Raw genomic sequence first — 19094 nt, forward strand, 5'->3', positions numbered from 1 at the left:
CAAACTCATACTTTAAATATAGGTCAATTATTCCTATAAGTGCAACATAAAAATGTTGGCATTTTCTCTCAGTGTAAAGTGTCATAACTGTTTCTATAACTTGGCTTTAGTCTCTGTAGCATCACAGCTCAGCTGAGCTCTGAAGAACTCTTGGATTTTCTTCCACAGGTGGACTTCAGCTGCTGCATGGGACCTGGGCTCACCCCCCCACAGGATTGGCTGGTTTGCAACCCCATGAAAACTGGAGGGGCAGTAGGGTCCATAAGGCGGCTCGAGGTAATGTCCCGCTCCAGGGTAAGACACACTCTCGAAGTTGTCCTTCCCATGACGCTTCAGTCTCTCCACCATCTCGTCCATGTAACCCTTGCTGTCCCAGTTGAGGTCGTCCTCTGAAGCCACAAAGAGGAAACGTCCCTTGGCTTCTTCAATGGGGACCAGAGAGGCCTTGTTCTCCTCTGCCAGTGGATCATGCAAAACATACTTGCCAATGCTGGCCCCTGACTCAGTGGGAATCAACTTGCTGATGTCAATCACCAAAGCAGGGAGGACTTGTTTTTTCTTATAGTAGAGAGGGAGAACTGTATTGGCACAACAGCCATTGATCCACACTACGGCCTCCACACCTGGCAGGTAAGAGGCTACTGATAGAGCGAGATCTCCGCTTTTTGAAAGGGATATTATACCAACTCCTTTACTGCCCACCTGTGGAAAAAAATCATGACAACTATCAGCTGCTTTTTACTATTTCTTGTGATGCCACACAGATGGTCATGAATAGAATTAAATATTTTAGCCACTGTGTACAGAACTCACACAGGTCCAGTGATGGTATGAAAAATGACTCTGTGGCAGAGTCAAGTAGTAAGTGTGTCCCAAAAAACACTCACCTTATCTTGTTGTTTTAATAACTCTATCGCTTCCTCAAAATAATCCAGATGGACCTCTTTGATCTTCTTCGGCATGTCATCATGGCCGTACAGCGCTACAGTCAGAACCACAAATCCTCGGCTGGCCAGCAGAGAGGCCCTTTTCTCCGACAAACCTCCACCAAAGGTGTACAGATCCAACACAGCAGGGAACGGACCTCCTCCTGGATCAGAAGACACACAAGAACACAAAAATTATAGTAACACCAGCATACAAGTGAGCCCTGGCATTAAAATTATTACATCCCCACTAAAGAAAACGCCACATAAAATAGTAACTTAAACAACATACAGCCGTGGCCAAACGTTTTGAGAATGACAGTATTAATAGAAAGTATTGGTTTTCACAAAGTTTGCTGCTTCAGTGTTTTTAGATCTTTTTGTCAGATGTTACTATGGTATACTGAAGTATAATTACAAGCATTTCATAAGGGTCAAAGGCTTTTATTGACAATTACATTGAGTTTATGCAAAGAGTCAATATTTGCAGTGTTCACCCTTCTTTTTCAAGACCTCTGCAATTCACCCTGGCATGCTGTCAATCAACTTCTGGGCCACATCCTGACTGATGGCAGCCCATTCTTGCATAATCATTGCTTGGAGTTTGTCAGAATTCGTGGGTTTTTGTTTGTCCACTCGTCTCTTGAGGATTGACCACAAGTTCTCAATGGGATTAAGGTCTGGGGAGTTTCCTGGCCATGTTTTGTTCCCCGAGCCACTTAGTTATCACTTTTGCCTTATGGCAAGTTGCTCCATCATGCTGGAAAAGGCATTGATGGTCACCAAACTGTTCTTGGATGGTTGGGAGAAGTTGCTCTCGGAGGATGTTTTGGTGCCATTCTTTATTCATGGCTGTGTTCTTTGGCAAAATTGTGAGTGAGCCCACTCCCTTGGCTGAGAAGCAACCCCACACATGAAAGGTCTCAGGATGCTTTACTGTTGGCATGACACAGGACTGATGGTAGCGCTCACCTTTTCTTCTCCAGACAAGCTTTTTTGTGGATGCCCCAAACAATCGGAAAGGGGATTCATCAGAGAAAATGACTTTACCCCAGTCCTCAGCAGTCCCATCCCTGGACCTTTTGCAGAATATCAGTCTGTCCCTGATGTTTTTCCTGGAGAGAAGTGGCTTCTTTGCTGCCCTTCTTGGCACCCGGCCATCCTCCAAAAGTCTTCGCCTCACTGTGCGTGCAGATGCACTCACACCTGCCTGCTGACATTCCTGAGCAAGCTCTGCACTGGTGGTGCCCCGATCCCGCAGCTGAATCAACTTTAGGAGACGGTCCTGGCGCTTGCTGGACTTTCTTGGGCGCCCTGAAGCCTTCTTCACAACAATTGAACCTCTCTCCTTGAAGTTCTTGATGATCCGATAAATGGTTGATTTAGGTGCAATCTTACTAGCAGCAATATCCTTGCCTGTGAAGCCCTTTTTGTGCAAAGCAATGATGACTGAACGTGTTTCCTTGCAGGTAACCATGGTTAACAGAGGAAGAACAATGATTTCAAGCACCACCCTCCTTTTAAAGCTTCCAGTCTGTTATTCTAACTCAGTCAGCATGACAGAGTGATGTCCAGCCTCGTCCTCGTCAACACTCTCACCTGTGTTAACGAGAGAATCACTAACATGATGTCAGCTGGTCCTTTTGTGGCGGGGCTGAAATGCAGTGGAAATGTTTTTTGTGGGATTAAGTTCATTTTCATGGCAAAGAGGGACTTTGCAATTCATTGCAATTCATCTGATCGCTCTTCATAACATTCTGGAGTATATGCAAATTGCCATCATAAAAACTGAGGCAGCAGACTTTGTGAAAATTAATATTTGTGTCATTCTCAAAACTTTTGGCCACGGCTGTATGTAGACTATGTAATTTGACTTATCTTTTACTGTTAAAAAAGACAAACATAACATGATCATCGGTGTTCTAGAGGTGAAGCCTACCTATGGTCGAGCTCTGGAGGAGCTCACTGGATCTTTGTCTAAACTTGCCATTTTCAGCATTTAGGCTGCTGGCTCCGAGGTTGTTGATGTCGTTGTTTCACGTAGCGACGAGGACATTGAAAACAGTAACGCGCAGATAGCGGACAGGGAGGAGAATGGCGACTGACATAGTAGTCAGACTTATGCCAGCAGCCTTCATCCGGTGAGTCAGACTACCTGGACCTGGACCGACCTGTACCCCTGCCCGCCTACCTGTACCTGCCGCTAAGTATAGTTTAGTTTATTTGGCTTCATTTAATAAAATTTCTAATGAATTTCTCAATCCATAAAGGAACACTTAATCCCTCAGTTTATCAGCAAATAATTAAATTTGGAGATATTGGAAGGGTATGAATAAGTGTAATGTGAAAAGTAACTAGTTACTACAGCTGTCAGACAAATGTAGTGGAGTAAAAAGTACAATGTTTGCCTCTCAGATGTAGTAAAGTAGAATAAAGTTACATAAAATGGAAATACCCAAGTTAAGTACAAGTACCTTGAATTTATACATCAGTACAGTACTTGAGTAAATGTACTTAGTTACATTCCACAACTGGTTTTGAGACTTGTCCTGGTCTCATCTTCCATCTATCTCATTCAGGATGTGATGTTTACATGGAATGTGAAAATACAGTCTGGCCTGATTCATTGTAATGAAGACTTGATGTGTTTTTAATAGTGCTGTTGATTTCTGTGGCACAAGGAATAAGCTTTATCAGGCTGTGGCCACACAGGAAGTACTTGTTTATTTCACTGTTGTTTTGGTCTCTTCAGGGGATTTGTTGATGGTAATAATAAAGATAAAGGATTTTCCTTTAACTGTACTAATTGAATGATTTAAAGCATGACAGAGACATAGACCTACCTGGGGGAGTAAACAGGACTCCACGAATATTCCCCTCTTTGATGGGGAGTCGACTGACCCCCTCTCCAATCAGAAGCCTCTCATTGGTCGCCTCTGCCAGCATCCTGCCCTCCTCCTCCTCCTCCTCCTCCTCATGTACAGAGAACTTCACCACGTGGGGGTTTAGTGAATTGTTTTTTTGAAACCTTTTGTGCAAGATGTCTGCACTCATCGACCACAGCAGACCCATGGGTTCAACCCCCATGTAGCTCCCACTGAGTGAGGGATCCCTCTTCAGGTCGATCTCGCCGCTCCCATCAGCCCTGTAGGTTGCCGTGGAGCTGAACACCACTCCCTTCTCGTCTGTGGATCTGGCTCTCATGGCGACCACCTGTCTCGACCTCAGCCCGGCCACCTTCACCTGAACGGGCTCATCGAACAAGCACCTGGCGCTCGGCAGCAGCCTCAGTCTGACTTGGGGGGACATGTCCTTTCTTTTGAAGGTTAGACTTCAGCTCTGTTAGAAAACTAAAATGAAAAAAGGCATAATCACATCCCTCATCTGTTTGATGCTGAAAAACTGTTTGTCACAGTGTTGTCAATTTCTTCTTCATTCCCCAGATGTAGGCGATGATTCGATGATGGAAGGAAACTCCGCTGATACTGACTTTTCACATAATACTCTTTATTTGCATCAAAGATCAGGATCAACAGGCATGCGCATCTTAACCTGGACAGCACCCGTAGCCAAATCAGTACTGCTGCCTCGAACACTGTTCAAACTCGTCTTTTATACCTTTAGACATACATGGGGTCCTACTACAACACACAAGTCTGTAAACTTCCGTTCCCCATAGCGGGGTCAGGAAAAGAGACCTCTCAGAATGACCTTTCACATACCAAGAACTCTCCTAAACAACAATAGATCTTATCTTTATGGGTCCCAACGTCTGCTAGTTGTTTACCTGGAACATTGCGTACATGGCAACTTTGTACTGCATATCATTTTCTGAAAAGACTACTTTTATGATTAGTATCAAATAATACACATCAACAGAAAATGTGACATTTCACACCATTACTTTTCAAATGGTAGATTTTACATCGAAGTTGTAACATGCAATCCACAGTTTACCTCTTTATTGGATTCGATTGGCTTCTGTCAGAGGGTACAGAAACCCACTCACTGTTTTAATCACACCCTCGACCTGGTTCTGACATATGGACTTGAAATTGAACATCTAACTGTCTTTCCACAGAATCCTTTGTTATCGGACCATTATTTAATAACTTTTGAATTCCTATTACTGGACTACACGCCATTAGGCAAAAAAGTCTACACCAGATATCTATCTGATAGTGCTGTAGCTAAATTTAAGGAAGAGATTCCATCGGCATTAAATTCAATGCCATGTCTCAATACAACTGAGGACTCCTATGCTAACCTTCGTCCCTCTCAAATAGACAATGTTGTTGACAGTGCTGCAGGCTCAATGCGATTGACACTTGACTCTATTGCCCCTCTTAAAAAGAAGATAATAAAACAAAGAAAGTCAGCTCCATGGTATAACACCCAAACCCGCAAATTAAAGCAAACAGTGCAGAAACTTGAAAGGAAATGGCGCTCCACCAAACTAGAGGAATCACGTTTAATTTGGCAAGATAGTCTTAGAACTTATAGGAAGGCCCTCTGTAAAGCCAGAGAAGCCTATTACTCAACATTAATAGAAGAGAACAAGAACAACCCCAGGTTTCTCTTCAGCACTGTAGCCAGGCTGACAGAGAGTCACAGCTCTATTGAGCCATGTATTCCTATAACCCTCAGCAGTAATGACTTCATGAGCTTCTTTAATGATAAAATTCTAACTATTAGAGACAGAATTGATCACCTCCTGTCCTCAGGTGGTATCTTACCTTCAAACACAGGAATCTCAGAAATAGCTGTAAAACCTGATGTATATTTAGATTGCTTTTCTCCCATTGACCTTCACCAAATTACTAAAACTATCTCTTCATCTAAGCCATCAACTTGTCTCTTAGACCCCATCCCAACCTGGCTGCTCAAAGAGGTTTTACCTTTAGTCAGCACTTCTTTACTAGACATGATCAATCTGTCTTTATTAACAGGCTACGTACCACAGTCCTTTAAAGTTGCTGTAATTAAACCTCTTCTTAAAAAGACCACACTTGATCCAGAGGTTTTAGCCAACTATAGACCTATATCTAACCTCCCCTTTCTCTCCAAGATCCTTGAGAAAGCAGTCGCCAACCAGCTGTGTGACTTTCTACATGACAATAAGTTGCTTGAGGACTTTCAGTCAGGTTTCAGAGCTCATCATAGCACAGAGACGGCACTGGTGAAAGTTACAAATGACCTTCTCACTGCATCAGACAAAGGACTTGTCTCTATACTTGTTTTGTTAGATCTTAGTGCTGCATTCGACACCATTGACCATCATATCCTATTACAGAGACTGGAACATTTAATTGGCATCAAAGGAACCGCACTAAGCTGGTTTAAGTCGTATTTATCAGATCGATCTCAGTTTGTACATGTTAACGATGAATCCTCCATGTACGCCAAAGTCAGTCATGGAGTTCCACAAGGTTCTGTGCTTGGACCAATACTATTCACCTTATATATGCTTCCTTTAGGGGATATTATTAGAAAACACTCCATACATTTTCATTGCTATGCAGATGATACCCAGCTATATTTATCGATCAAGCCAGAAGAACCTCATCAGTTAGCCAACCTCCAAGCATGCCTTAAGGACATAAAGACCTGGATGACCTGTAATTATCTGATGTTGAACTCAGACAAGACAGAAGTTATTGTTCTTGGCCCTGAACACCTCAGAAATACAATATCTAAGGATATTGTTACCCTAGATGGCATTGCCCTGGCCTCCAGCGCCACCGTGAGGAATCTCGGAGTTGTCTTTGATCAGGACATGTCCTTTAACTCCCACGTAAAACAAACTTCACGGACTGCCTTTTTTCACCTCCGTAATATTGCAAAAATCAGGAAGATCCTGTCTCAAACAGATGCAGAAAAATTAGTCCATGCATTTGTCACGTCTAGGCTGGATTATTGCAATTCCTTATTATCAGGCTGTCCCAATAAGTCCCTGAGGACTCTCCAGCTGATCCAGAATGCTGCAGCACGTGTACTGACAGGAACCAGGAAAAGAGATCATATTTCTCCTGTATTAGCTTCTCTGCACTGGCTCCCTGTAAAATCTAGAATAGAGTTTAAAATCCTTCTCCTCACCTACAAAGCTCTTACTGGTCAGGCACCATCATATCTTAAAGAGCTCATAGTACCTTATTACCCCACTAGAGCACTCCGCTCCCAGAATGCAGGGCTGCTTGTGGTTCCTAGAGTCTCCAAAAACAGAACAGGAGCCAGAGCCTTCAGCTATCAAGCTCCTCTCCTGTGGAATCAGCTCCCAGTTTGGGTCCGGGAGGCAGACACACTCTCTACTTTTAAGAGTAGGCTTAAAACTTTGCTTTTTGATAACGCTTATAGTTAAGGGCTGGCTCAGGCCTGCCTGGACCAGCCCCCTAGTTATGCTGCTATAGGCCTACACTGCCGGGGGACTTCCCATGATGCACTGAGCTTTCCTCCTCTCCCTCTTCATCTTTGCACATTCATCACAGTCCAATGCACGTTACTAACTTTATTTCTTCCCCGGAGTTTCTTTGTGCTTTGTCGACTCGTAGGTCGCTGTGGATCGTGGTCCTGGTACGCCTGGGTGCTGCTGCCGCCATGGGCCTGCCTGACTCCCATCACTACAGTTATTATGTTTAGTCGTAGTTCTGTCACTATTAAAGCTCCTATTATTAATCTCAGCTAATATTACAGCTATTTCTACTGTTAGTGCTGCCATACATCTTTGCCTACCTATCTGTCTGTCTGTCTGTCTGTCTATCTGTGTCTCTATGTCTATCTCTCTGTCTCTGTCTCTCTCTCTCTCTCTCCCTAAAACCCAACCGGTCAAAGCAGATGACCGCCCACCTAGAGTCTGGTTCTGCTCGAGGTTTCTGCCTCTTAAAAGGAAGTTTTTCCTTGCCACTGTCGCCAAAGTGCTTGCTCATGGTGGGAACTGTTGGGTCTCTGTAATAACATTATAAAGAGTCGGTCTAGACCTGCTCTATTTTGTAAAGTGTCATGAGATGACTTTGTTGTGATTTGGCGCTATATAAATAAAATTGAATTGAATTGAATGGAAAGAAGAAACCAGTGGCCTCTGTCTACTTAGAACATGTTTATGGGATGTTAGCAGTTCCGCCGAACTTCACAGTTTCTTTTAACGTTAAATAAAAGTTTGAGGCAAAATAGGTCAATATTTCACCATAAAAGCGTGAGTAAGAGAAACGGACCGGTAGAAACGTTTACCTTTGCTCCCAAAAGCGCACCTCTCCGTCTGAGCAGTTCACTGCTGTTTGTTCCGACGCCCCGTGATGTTGAAACTAAACCTGTAACTGTGAAAAGGTAAAGTTTGCAGGTGGGAACCAAAACACGGCTCGAGGTAAGACCTAAAAACTGAGGACACAATCCCAAAAGTTCAGTCTTGTTTTTGCCTGCGACCATCGACAAGCCGGAGCACGTGTTGTATTGGTAACCAAGGTAACAGGAAACTCAACCTGCTTCAAAATAAAAGTCTCACTGAGGTTGATCCGCAGAAAACTTCATGTGTGAAGCGCAGACAGGAAGTGTGATTTTGTATCGACAGAAACTTAACGCGGAAGACCACCAGCTCTGAGATACAGCCATGGATTTATTAGATCTTATAATAATACAACCATGGATTCATCCATGTCTGTGAACCTGAGCAGCTTCTTCTTTTTTTTATTTTTTTTTTTACGTTTTTTATTGATTATATTTCAAATGTTACAATATGTTGTACAGAGAGACATATATTTCAGTTGATGACGTTCAAAAGTTATCATTTTAACACCTCAACAAGATATATTAAACAAGACAGGAAGCCGTTTGACCCCCACTCTCCAATCAGAAGCCTCTCATTGGTCGCCTCTGCCAGCATCCTGCCCTCCTCCTCCTCCTCCTCCTCCTCCTCATGTACAGAGAACTTCACCACATGTGGGTTTAGAGAATTGTGTATTTGAAACCTTTTGTGCAACATGTCTGCCCTCATCGACCACAGCAGACCCATGGGTTCAACCCCCACGTAGCTCCCACTGAGCGAGGGGTCTCTGTCCAGGTCGATCTCGCCGCTCCCATCAGCCCTGTAGGTTGCCGTGGAGCTGAACACCACTCCCTTCTCATTGACCGATCTGGCTCTCATGGTGACCACCTGTCTCGACCTCAGCAAGCATCTGGCGCTCGGCAGCAGCCTCAGTCTGACTTGGGAGGGCATGTCTTCTCAAAAGTGAAAATCCTTTCCTTACAAGTTTGGACTTTGTAACTAATAATCTAGTGTATCTAGATGTGACATAACATAACAACATAATGATGTGGTTAATGTTTCAGCACGATAAAAGTTTTTAAACAGTTAAGTGTCCTATCTTAGCTTCTTCTGCTTTCCTCCCAGTTAGGTAACTAAAACGTATTCACAGTGAAAATGATCATATTGTGGGTTTTAAAGTCAGCTATTAGCTTTATCGTCTCCTGATTAGACACAGCAGAGTAAACTTTCTGGTCTAATGCGAAGACCTTCCTAAACGGGACTTAAGTATGTGTAAGGACCCGCGGCCACCCTGTTGTTGCTCTTGCACGTATTGGCCACAAGGGGCCGTAATGTATTCCGGCTGCAACGTTACAGCAAATTTAGACAAGCCATATAAAGTTTAGATTAGTGATTTGTCGACTGATTAGTTCTGGCAAATGTACATTGGGTTAACCCTCCCGACCAAGGTATATTTTAACCGTTAGTTTTTTTGATGCATTTGATTTGGTATTTGGGTATGTCCACTTCATGCTACTTTTTACACATAGATATTGTACTTTTTACAATATCAACTGAAAGCTGCTGACAGTTACTTTTCAGATTAAGATTTTACATAAATAACATTTGGTAATCATATAAAATACAATGCCTTGTTCAAGATTAAACTCGTGGTTCCTAAGATCCCATTGTCCCAGATGTAATTTTCCTTTAAATAATGTTTTGATGCAGCAGAAAAACTGAGCTCAATTAACATTCAATTTCAGTCAGATTATAGTAGTGCACTAAATACATCTTATCATTTTCTCCTTTAAATGTAGTAAGCCTGCACCATGTTTTGATTAATCATAACCTTACAATATGTGATATAATCAATCATCCATCAATTCATGACAAAACATTCAACCGTCAGACATGATTATACTACATTTAATTGGCAGCCATGATGATCATCTATAACTTGGCTTTAGTCTCTGTAGCATCACAGCTCAGCTGAGCTCTGAAGAACTCCTGGATTTTCTTCCACAGGTGGACTTCAGCTGCTGCGTGAGCGCCGGGCTCACCCCCCCACAGGACTGGACAGGCAATGAGTCCATGTAAAGCCGAGGGGCAGTAAGGTCCGTACGGTGGCTCCAGTAAGTGTCCCGCTCTCGGGTAAAACACACTCTCGAAGTTGTCCTTCCCATGACGCTTCAGTCTCTCCACCATCTCGTCCATGTAACCCTTGCTGTCCCAGTTGAGGTCGTCCTCTGAAGCCACAAAGAGGAAACGTCCCTTGGCGTCTTCAATGGGGACCAGGCTGCCCTTGTTCTCCTCTGCCAGGGGATTGTGAACACCATACTTGATGATGCTGGCCCCTGACTCCGTGTGAATCACCTTGCTGGAGTCGAACAGTAATGGTGAGAGGATTTGGCGGTTTTTGTAGTAGAGAGGAAAGGCCACATTAGCGCTGCAGCCGTTGATCCACACAACGGCCTCCACACCTGGCACAAAAGCAGCAAGTGAAAGCGCAATATCTCCCCCCTTTGATCTTGATATTACACCAACTCCTTTACTGCCCACCTGTGAAGAAAAACATGCAAATTAGCGGTAGTCTGTTTAAACACATAGAGCTTAGGAACTGCTATGAAAATGAATCAGGACAACTGTGTAAAAACTGGATGAAATGTGAAGGTCTCCTCAAGCACGATGGCTCAATCATTAACAAAAAAACTCAATATTATGATGTAACTGTACAAGAACATGCATTCAACAAAAGCGGTGGAAATGTCTTATCGTCACACTAAATGAAGAGGCAGCTTAAGGAAGTGGGCTTTGCCATCACAGGCTGCAAAAACTGCAAAAATCTCAAAATACTTTAAAATAAACCCTCATGACACAATAATACACACCGATGTCCAGTTTTAGCTTCAACTAAGGGCCAGCCATGAAGAGTCCAGCACATAACTTTGCACCGTTGTTTGTACAGATTAAACCAACAAGGTGTAACATAATAATATAATAATAATCACACTTGATGAGAACACCAATTAAGATAAATTATGAATAAATAATGGAGCTGTGTGATTTTCAATCACTTTAGCAATGATTAATCTTAACTGCAGTAGAACCACACACAGTAGACTGTTTCTGGCCATCATCCCAGCTATCCAGCCCCAGTCCATCCCTGGCCACAGAAAGCCAAAGTGAAACCAGAGCTTCCAGGTAAGTATGTATGAAGACTTACACTGACATTTGTAATAACACAACCCTGGTGTGGAGACCAAAGCAGAGCTAAAAAGAGAGTGACTATAGGAGTTACATTCAGACTCCAAATTAATGATAATGTTGCTGCGTAATTGCTTGTAAATAAGCAAATATATGAAAATAAAAATATGTCAATTTTGTGACTGCTGCCCCCGAGTGGCCAAAAAAATGAGTTGTACCATTGTGACTTCACGCTGCTGTGTTTAAAAGTTACTCGAACAACTCACCTTAGGTTGTTGTTGTAAGAAATCCACAGCTTCTTCAAAATGGTCCAGATGTATCTCTTTGAAGTTGTCAGGCCTCTCAGTGAACACTGCTACAGCCAGAACCACAAACCCTCGGTTGGCCAGCAGACAGGCTCTTTTCTCAGACATAAAGGTGCACAGATCCAACACAGCAGGAAAAGGACCTTCTCCTGGAACACACACATACAAGTAAATGTCAACAGTGGATCAAATAAACTCCTACATCTTACATAATGTGCATCCTTTTGCTGCAGTGTCACTAAACTGATATCACTGCTCTAGCTCTTGAAGTTATGGGGCTGCTTTAAATAATAGATTAATTAAGATTAGCATCCCAACACTCTGAATTATGCTTTAACGGCTATAATTACTTCTAGACTGGATTGATGGGGTGTTTGGGTTCGGTTTCCTAAGGTAGCTACCATGAAGGTTTACCTGTTTTTAGTGAAACTTATAATTCTCACTAACTAAAAAAACTGTCAAACATTAACACTCTTAAACATTTATTTCTTTATTAAACTAAATTAGTTTCAGTTCCATTTATTTACTTAATTCTTTTCATCCATCTTTATTATTAGGAACTAGCTTGTTTTAATCCCTCACTTTTACACCAGGGCTACAACATCACCACCACAACCATAATGATGGCCGCATTCCATTTATCATAGCTGGTTTCAGGGTCCTGGAATTGTGCATGCTGGCTCACTGTCAGGGCTTACTGGGACACGTAACGGGAATGGAGCCATTGCTGATGTTATTGTGGTTTTCCTTGAAAAGCACCTACCTGGGGGAGTAAACAGGACTCCACGAATATTCCCCTCTTTGACAGGGAGCCGGCTGACCCCCTCTCCAATCAGAAGCCTCTCATTGGTCGCCTCTGCCAGCATCTTGCCCTCCCCCTCCTCCTCATGTACAGACAACTTCACCACATGTGGGTTTAGCGAATCGTTCTTGTAAAAGTATTTATGCAGGGTGTCTGCCCTCATCGACCACAGCAGACCCATGGGTTCAACCCCAACATAGCTCCCACTGAGTGAGGGATCTCTATTTAGGTCGATCTTGCCGCTCCCATCAGCCCTGTAGGTTGCCGTGGAGCTGAACACCACTCCCTTCTCGTCTGTGGATCTGGCTCTCATGGCGACCACCTGTCTCGACCTCAGCCCGGCCACCTTCACCTGAACGGGCTCATCGAACAAGCACCTGGCGCTCGGCAGCAGCCTCAGTCTGACTTGGGAGGACATGTCTTCTGAAAAGAAAAAATCTTTTTATCCTTTGACTGTAACAAAGTAAGCAGGACAGCCACATTTATCGGGCAATGTGACAAAGTGAAGCTCAAAGTGAAGTGGACGAGCTGACGGCGCTGGCCAGGAGTCAGAGGGAGTACCGGGAGTGTAGTTTAATGTGCTTTACGGAGACATGGCTGCACCAGGACATTCCCGACGACAACGTTTCCATCGACGGCTTTCAGACCGTCCGGGCCGACAGGGATTGCACCGGGAGCGGTAAGCGTAAAGGAGGGGGACTTGCCGTTCTCGTTAACAACCGGTGGTGCAATCCTTCCCACATCACCATCAAGGATAGTGTATGTTGCCCGGACATTGAACTGTTGGCTGTTGGACTCAGGCCGTATTATTTGCCCAGGGAATTCTCACATGCCATTGTTGTGACTGTTTACATCCCCCCCTCTGCCAACCCGAAGTCGGCGTGTGACGTCATTCACTCCGCCATAGCCCGTTTACAGACTCAACACCCGAATGCACTCATTGCTATTTCGGGTGACTTCAACCACGTCACCATGGCTAGGACACTTCCCACCTTCACACAGTATGTGAGCTGCCCCACTAGAGAGGAGAGGACCCTGGACTTACTGTATGCTAACGTTAAGGATGCATACAGCTCCTCCCCCCTCCCCCCTCTGGGTAGGTCAGACCACAACCTAGTGCACCTCAACCCCTGTTATGTGCCTCTAGTCAAGAGCCAGCCTGCAACCACGAGGACAGTGAGGAGATGGTCAGAGGAGGCTTATGAGACACTTCAGGGATGTTTTGAGGTGACTGACTGGCAGGCGCTCTGTGAGCCGCATGGAGAGGACATTGATGGGCTCACAGAGTGCATCACAGACTACATCAACTTCTGTGTGGACTCCACTGTACCAGCAAGGACTGTCCATTGTTATTCTAACAACAAGCCATGGGTGACAAAGGACATCAAGGCCATACTGAACAAAAAGAAGAGGGCCTTCAGAGCTGGCAACAGAGACGAGGTGAGAACGATCCAGGGGGAACTGAAGGTGAAGATCAGGGAGGCCAAGGAGAAGTACAGGAGGAAGCTGGAGTGGAAACTCCAGCAGAACAACACCAGAGAGGTCTGGAGTGGAATGAGGACCATCACGGGCTACAGGCCGAGCAACAACAGAGGAGCTGAAGGCAGTGTGGACCGGGCCAACGAACTTAATCTGTTTTTCAACAGATTTGACTCTGTGGGCCCTGCTCAACCCCCCCATGACTCTTCCGCTGTCTGCCTCCAACCTTCACCTATTCCACTCCCCCCTCCCCCTCCTGCTCCTCACAGCCCCCCACCCCCCTGTGAGAGCTTTCCTCACACCTCGTCCCCCAGTCCCCAGGCTGACGGCACTCTTCAACCTGACGACTCCACCCCTCCCCCACCGGTCACCTCTACAATGTGCTTCACTGCCGACCATGTTAGAAGACAGCTGAGGAGACTCCACTCCAGCAAGGCTGCAGGCCCCGATGGTGTCAGCCCCAGGGTGCTTAAAGCCTGTGCCCCCCAGCTATGTGGAGTACTTCACCACGTCTTCAACATGAGCCTGAGTCTTCAGAGGGTCCCCGTGCTGTGGAAGACATCCTGCCTCGTTCCTGTTCCAAAGACGCCGCGACCCAGTGGCTCCAAGGACTACAGACCCGTGGCACTGACCTCCCACATCATGAAGACCCTGGAGAGACTCGTCCTAGAGCAGCTCCGGCCCTTGGTCAAGACACACTTGGACCCCCTTCAGTTCGCCTATCAGCCCCGACTTGGAGTGGAGGATGCCATCATCTACCTGCTCAACCGCGTCTACGCCCACCTGGACAAGCCGGCGAGCACTGTGAGAGTCATGTTCTTTGACTTCTCCAGTGCGTTCAACACCATCCGTCCGGCTCTACTGGGTGAGAAGCTGACGGAGATGCAGGTGGATGCCCCCCTCGTGTCCTGGATTGTCAACTACCTGACTGGCAGACCACAGTATGTGCGCTTACAACACTGTGTGTCAGACAGAGTGGTCAGCAACACCGGGGCCCCGCAGGGGACTGTCCTCTCTCCCTTCCTCTTCACCGTCTACACCACGGACTTCAGCTACTGCACTGAGACCTGCCATCTTCAGAAGTTTTCTGACGACTCAGCAATAGTTGGATGTATCAGTAAGGGTGATGAAGAGGAGTACAGGGCTGCTGTGGACAACTTTGTCACATGGTGCGAGCAGAACCATCTACAGCTCAACGTGACAAAGACAAAGGAACTGACTGTGGATCTGAGGAGGACCAAGGCGCCGATGACCCCTGTTTCCATCCAGGGGGCCAGTGTGGACATTGTAGAGGATTACAAGTATCTGGGAGTTCACATAGACAATAAACTGGACTGGGTAAAGAACACTAATGCCCTCTACAGGAAGGGCCAGAGCCGTCTCTACTTTCTGAGGCGGCTGAGGTCCTTCAACATCTGCCGGACTATGCTGAGGATGTTTTATGAGTCTGTGGTGGCCAGTGCTATCCTCTATGCTGTTGCATGCTGGGGCAGCAGGCTGAGGGTGGCGGACTCCAACAGACTAAACAAACTGATCCGCAAGGCCAGTGACGTTGTGGGGGTGCAGCTGGACTCTCTGACGGTGGTGTCAGAGAGGAGGATGCTGTCTAAGCTGCGGGGCATCTTGGACAATGTTTCACATCCTCTCCATGACGTACTGGTCGGACACAAGAGCACCTTCAGTGGGAGACTCATTGCTCCCAAATGCACAACTGAGCGACACAGGAAATCATTCCTGCCTGTGGCCATCAGACTTTAACTCCTCCCTCTGAGTGTCAGACACTCAGGAAGAGACTGGAATCCGTATCTGTATCTACCTCACCTGTTCATACACCACCTCACTATTTATTCAAAATGTTTAAGTGCAATACATATATAGTCACACACTTTAGTGCAACACATACATACATATACATTGTTATTGTATATATTTTTACCTCATTTCACTTAAATACTGTAAATGTGTATATTTTGTATTTTCATTTCATTTTTCATTTCACCTCATTTCACTTAAATACTGTAAATGTGTATATTTTGTATTTTGTATTTCTTATTTTTATATTTTGTACAAACTTTTAGTTCTAAATTATGCTACTTTCTACTCTTGAATGGGAGCACCGGTACTGTACAATTTCCCCCCGGGGATCAATAAAGTATTTCTGATTCTGATTCTGATTCTGATAACAGATTTCTATTTGCAACATCTGTACTCACAGCAAGTAGCAACATTATCTCTACTTTAGGAAACGGAGAAATTAAAGGTTACAAAATTAATCACCAGATATTTACCAACACAGACATAAACTGGTTGCCTTTACAGACTGCACTGTGTAACAAGGTCTCATATTTTAGTGGTAATTTCAAATATTTCTGAATATGCATTTACTGAAGACTGGAATTTAATTTGTATCCAAATAGCTGAGCAGTTTTGTTATCCATGATGTATTGTATATTTCAGTAGGTCTGTGGAAACACCTGTACAGGTCAGTCAATGCCTCTCCTCTCCAAAGTAGCATCAAAATCTGCAGTAAAGACCAAGCAGCTTATTTTCCATGAAGGAATTTACACATTAACACATACAATCCGTTTAAATTGTATTACACGGTGAGCTAATATGGTCAAATGACTTGGCCTGAGGACATTTTGTTCATGCATGCATACAAATAGACATTAACACCAAATCCCATTCAGAATTTGGCAATTTAAACATGCTTCATTAGCAAGTGACAACAGAGCGTACACATGCGCACTTGAGTTAAATATGATCAGAATCAGAATCAGAATCAGAAACTGTTTATTGCCAACAATATGATTTATTATGATAATATAATAAATCATATTGTGCACCGACACAGATCGGGTGGTTCCAGGCTAAAGGTCAACAATATAAATGGGGGGCAGACTGGTCACGGATCAAGTTTCTGTTGTTAAAGTTTGTGAAAACTTCTTAATACAGTGGAGGTGGCCATGTATTGTCATCGCTATGAAGTTGCAGCATGTGTCAAAGTTCAAAAACAGTTTTACAGAGCAGTAAAGCTCCATGAAAGGGTACCTGAGTACGATGTGACGCCTGTTGGTGAGTTTGATACATGCCGAATTGTAGACTGGGTACTGAGATTGCTCACACATATCAATTTATATTGTATGATGTATGCACTTCTCCCAGAATAGGAAAGATATATTAGATCAATACAGTTTTGAATGGAGCCTTAGTGCGCGTCAAACACTGAAACCGTTGGTAAGATGGTAAAAACACGTTTACAAGTATAGCAGCAAACACTGTATACGTCTTTGTGATAATACGACGACGATTATCAAGCTACTCAGAAAGTAAGAAACACTTTCTTACCTGGATTGAACGCTGCTTCAGACGGCAGTCGGTGTTTTTTAAAGAAGCTCTGTGTAACTCGACACTTTGGCCGGCAGGGGGCGCTCATGTAACATGATTCTGGTTTGGGGGTCAGTCCCCGTAACAGACCACGATGCAATCCAACAGCACAGGTAGCTGATTAAGTGCCATGTTCAGGAGGACCAGTAATACAGAGGTATGCAGACGTAGCGTATCGCCATCTTGTGGCCATAGTAACTAATAACAGGCTCCTGAGAGAAAACCGAGTAGCCAAAAGGCCTACACCTGTCACCTGACACAGTATCCCTGCCAGTGTCTCTCCCACCTCACAGTTTGAAAACCTCTGTTACCGGGTCCATAAACACCAGTGTCCCACCTCTCTAATGCTTTTATGGCTGAATGGGAGCAAATCCCTGCAGCCAGGTTCCAAAATATGTCTGTAAGTCTGAAACCAGAAGAATGGAGGCTGTTGCTGCTGTAGATCAATAACCATGGTTTTATTTATTAAGGTGTAATGTTCCAGCGTCCACATACTTTTGACCATATAGTGCATGTGTTAGTTTATGAGACAAACTGTGCGCTCTTCATGGAAAAAGACTGAAGACGCTGGATGCAGAAAATGTTGAAAATGACATAGAGAAGCAGGAGACACAGAATGACACACGGTTTGAGTTGAGCATTATTGTGATTTTAATTCACTATGTCTTATATCACAAAGAAAGTCTTTAAAAATGCAGACTAGAATTTCTGTATATAAACTGTACACAAAAAGCAAGGCACTATACATTCAGATTCATCAAGCCGCTGCTTCTCTCTCTCTCTCGTAAAAGTCAAACCTTTAAATTACAACTCTTACATCTCTGCTCTCAGGAGCTCAGTAAGTCAGAGTCACTTAAGCAGGTTTAACACGGTCGAGCAACACGAGTCACCTACGAGGCCTGATAGCATCCAGACACTGTAGACAAAGAAAAAAAAAAGACAACTTTCCTCACAACATCTGACGTGACAGGATTTGTTTTTACATAGATACAAAGTCACAAACGCACCTACACACACATTTACACAAATAAACATCACACACATGTACAAACATTATATACAATCGCACACACACACACACACACACACACACACATACACAACCATAGCGTGGCACTCTTGACACCAAGCGTCCTAGTGTGCACATTTTCTTTCGCAGAGTCCGTGAGAGGTGACTTCAGTGTTTGGAGGAGACTCCAAATACACACAAACACCATGTATGAACCGGAGCAAGGTGTTTTTACCTTCTCTGACACCGTAATTTTGTTATGTAATGACAAAGTTGAAAGGTAAAACATGACTATAAGCAAGGCGAGTTCATCTCCAGTCTCATCCTTCATATTCAGATTCAGACATTTTGAATTTCTATCCCAGTGTCCTCGCGTGTTACCACCACAACAGCTTTCCTGTGTCTCCATCTCAACTGTCCACTTTTTATCCACTTCGCACGACAAACTTTGATCAAAAACTTCCTTAAAACAGTCCTTTGGCCTTCTTTAAGTTCACTTGCTTCCACCCTGGTAAACTTTCGTATTCCTCTCTCTTCATTTCCAAAGCTTTCTGCAATTAGAAAAAGAGACACGTGCAGCTCATTAATCAGGAAGGTGATGAGACAGAGAACTCGACAGGGTCTTTGTTGAGTTTAAATACTGTTTCAAAGGATGTTGTTGTTGTTTTTCCTGTAACTCATAATAGTTGTGGAGCCGTCAACAAGTGATCATAGTGGCTACTAAAGTGAAAGACCAAAATAACAC

The 19094-nt window shown here is 44.2% G+C and overlaps 3 protein-coding genes across 3 annotated transcripts in view; all 3 read right to left on the bottom strand.

The window, feature by feature from the left end:
• Positions 1 to 93: 93 nt before the first annotated feature.
• On the bottom strand, positions 94 to 4235 carry LOC139296987 (acyl-coenzyme A thioesterase 5-like). The gene is made up of 3 exons (XM_070919561.1): positions 3770 to 4235; positions 888 to 1090; positions 94 to 702 (listed from the first exon to the last, which is right to left on the bottom strand). The coding sequence occupies exons 1-3, from the start codon at positions 4233 to 4235 to the stop codon at positions 94 to 96; spliced, it is 1278 nt and encodes a 425-aa protein (XP_070775662.1).
• Positions 4236 to 10113: 5878 nt separating this feature from the next.
• On the bottom strand, positions 10114 to 12892 carry LOC139297011 (acyl-coenzyme A thioesterase 3-like). Its single transcript, XM_070919589.1, has 3 exons — positions 12436 to 12892; positions 11634 to 11821; positions 10114 to 10722 (listed from the first exon to the last, which is right to left on the bottom strand). Exons 1-3 carry the CDS (start codon positions 12890 to 12892, stop codon positions 10114 to 10116), a joined length of 1254 nt encoding a protein of 417 aa, XP_070775690.1.
• A 5921-nt stretch (positions 12893 to 18813) lies between these two features.
• svilb (supervillin b) overlaps positions 18814 to 19094 on the bottom strand; it is a 38795-nt gene continuing 38514 nt past the window's right edge. Inside the window, exon 42 of the mRNA XM_070918173.1 lies at positions 18814 to 18900. Coding sequence (XP_070774274.1) covers positions 18814 to 18900 — 87 coding nt within the window. The remainder of the gene's footprint in view (positions 18901 to 19094) is intronic.

This window comes from Enoplosus armatus, chromosome 14, assembly GCF_043641665.1.
Source record: "Enoplosus armatus isolate fEnoArm2 chromosome 14, fEnoArm2.hap1, whole genome shotgun sequence".
Taxonomy (NCBI): domain Eukaryota; kingdom Metazoa; phylum Chordata; class Actinopteri; order Centrarchiformes; family Enoplosidae; genus Enoplosus; species Enoplosus armatus.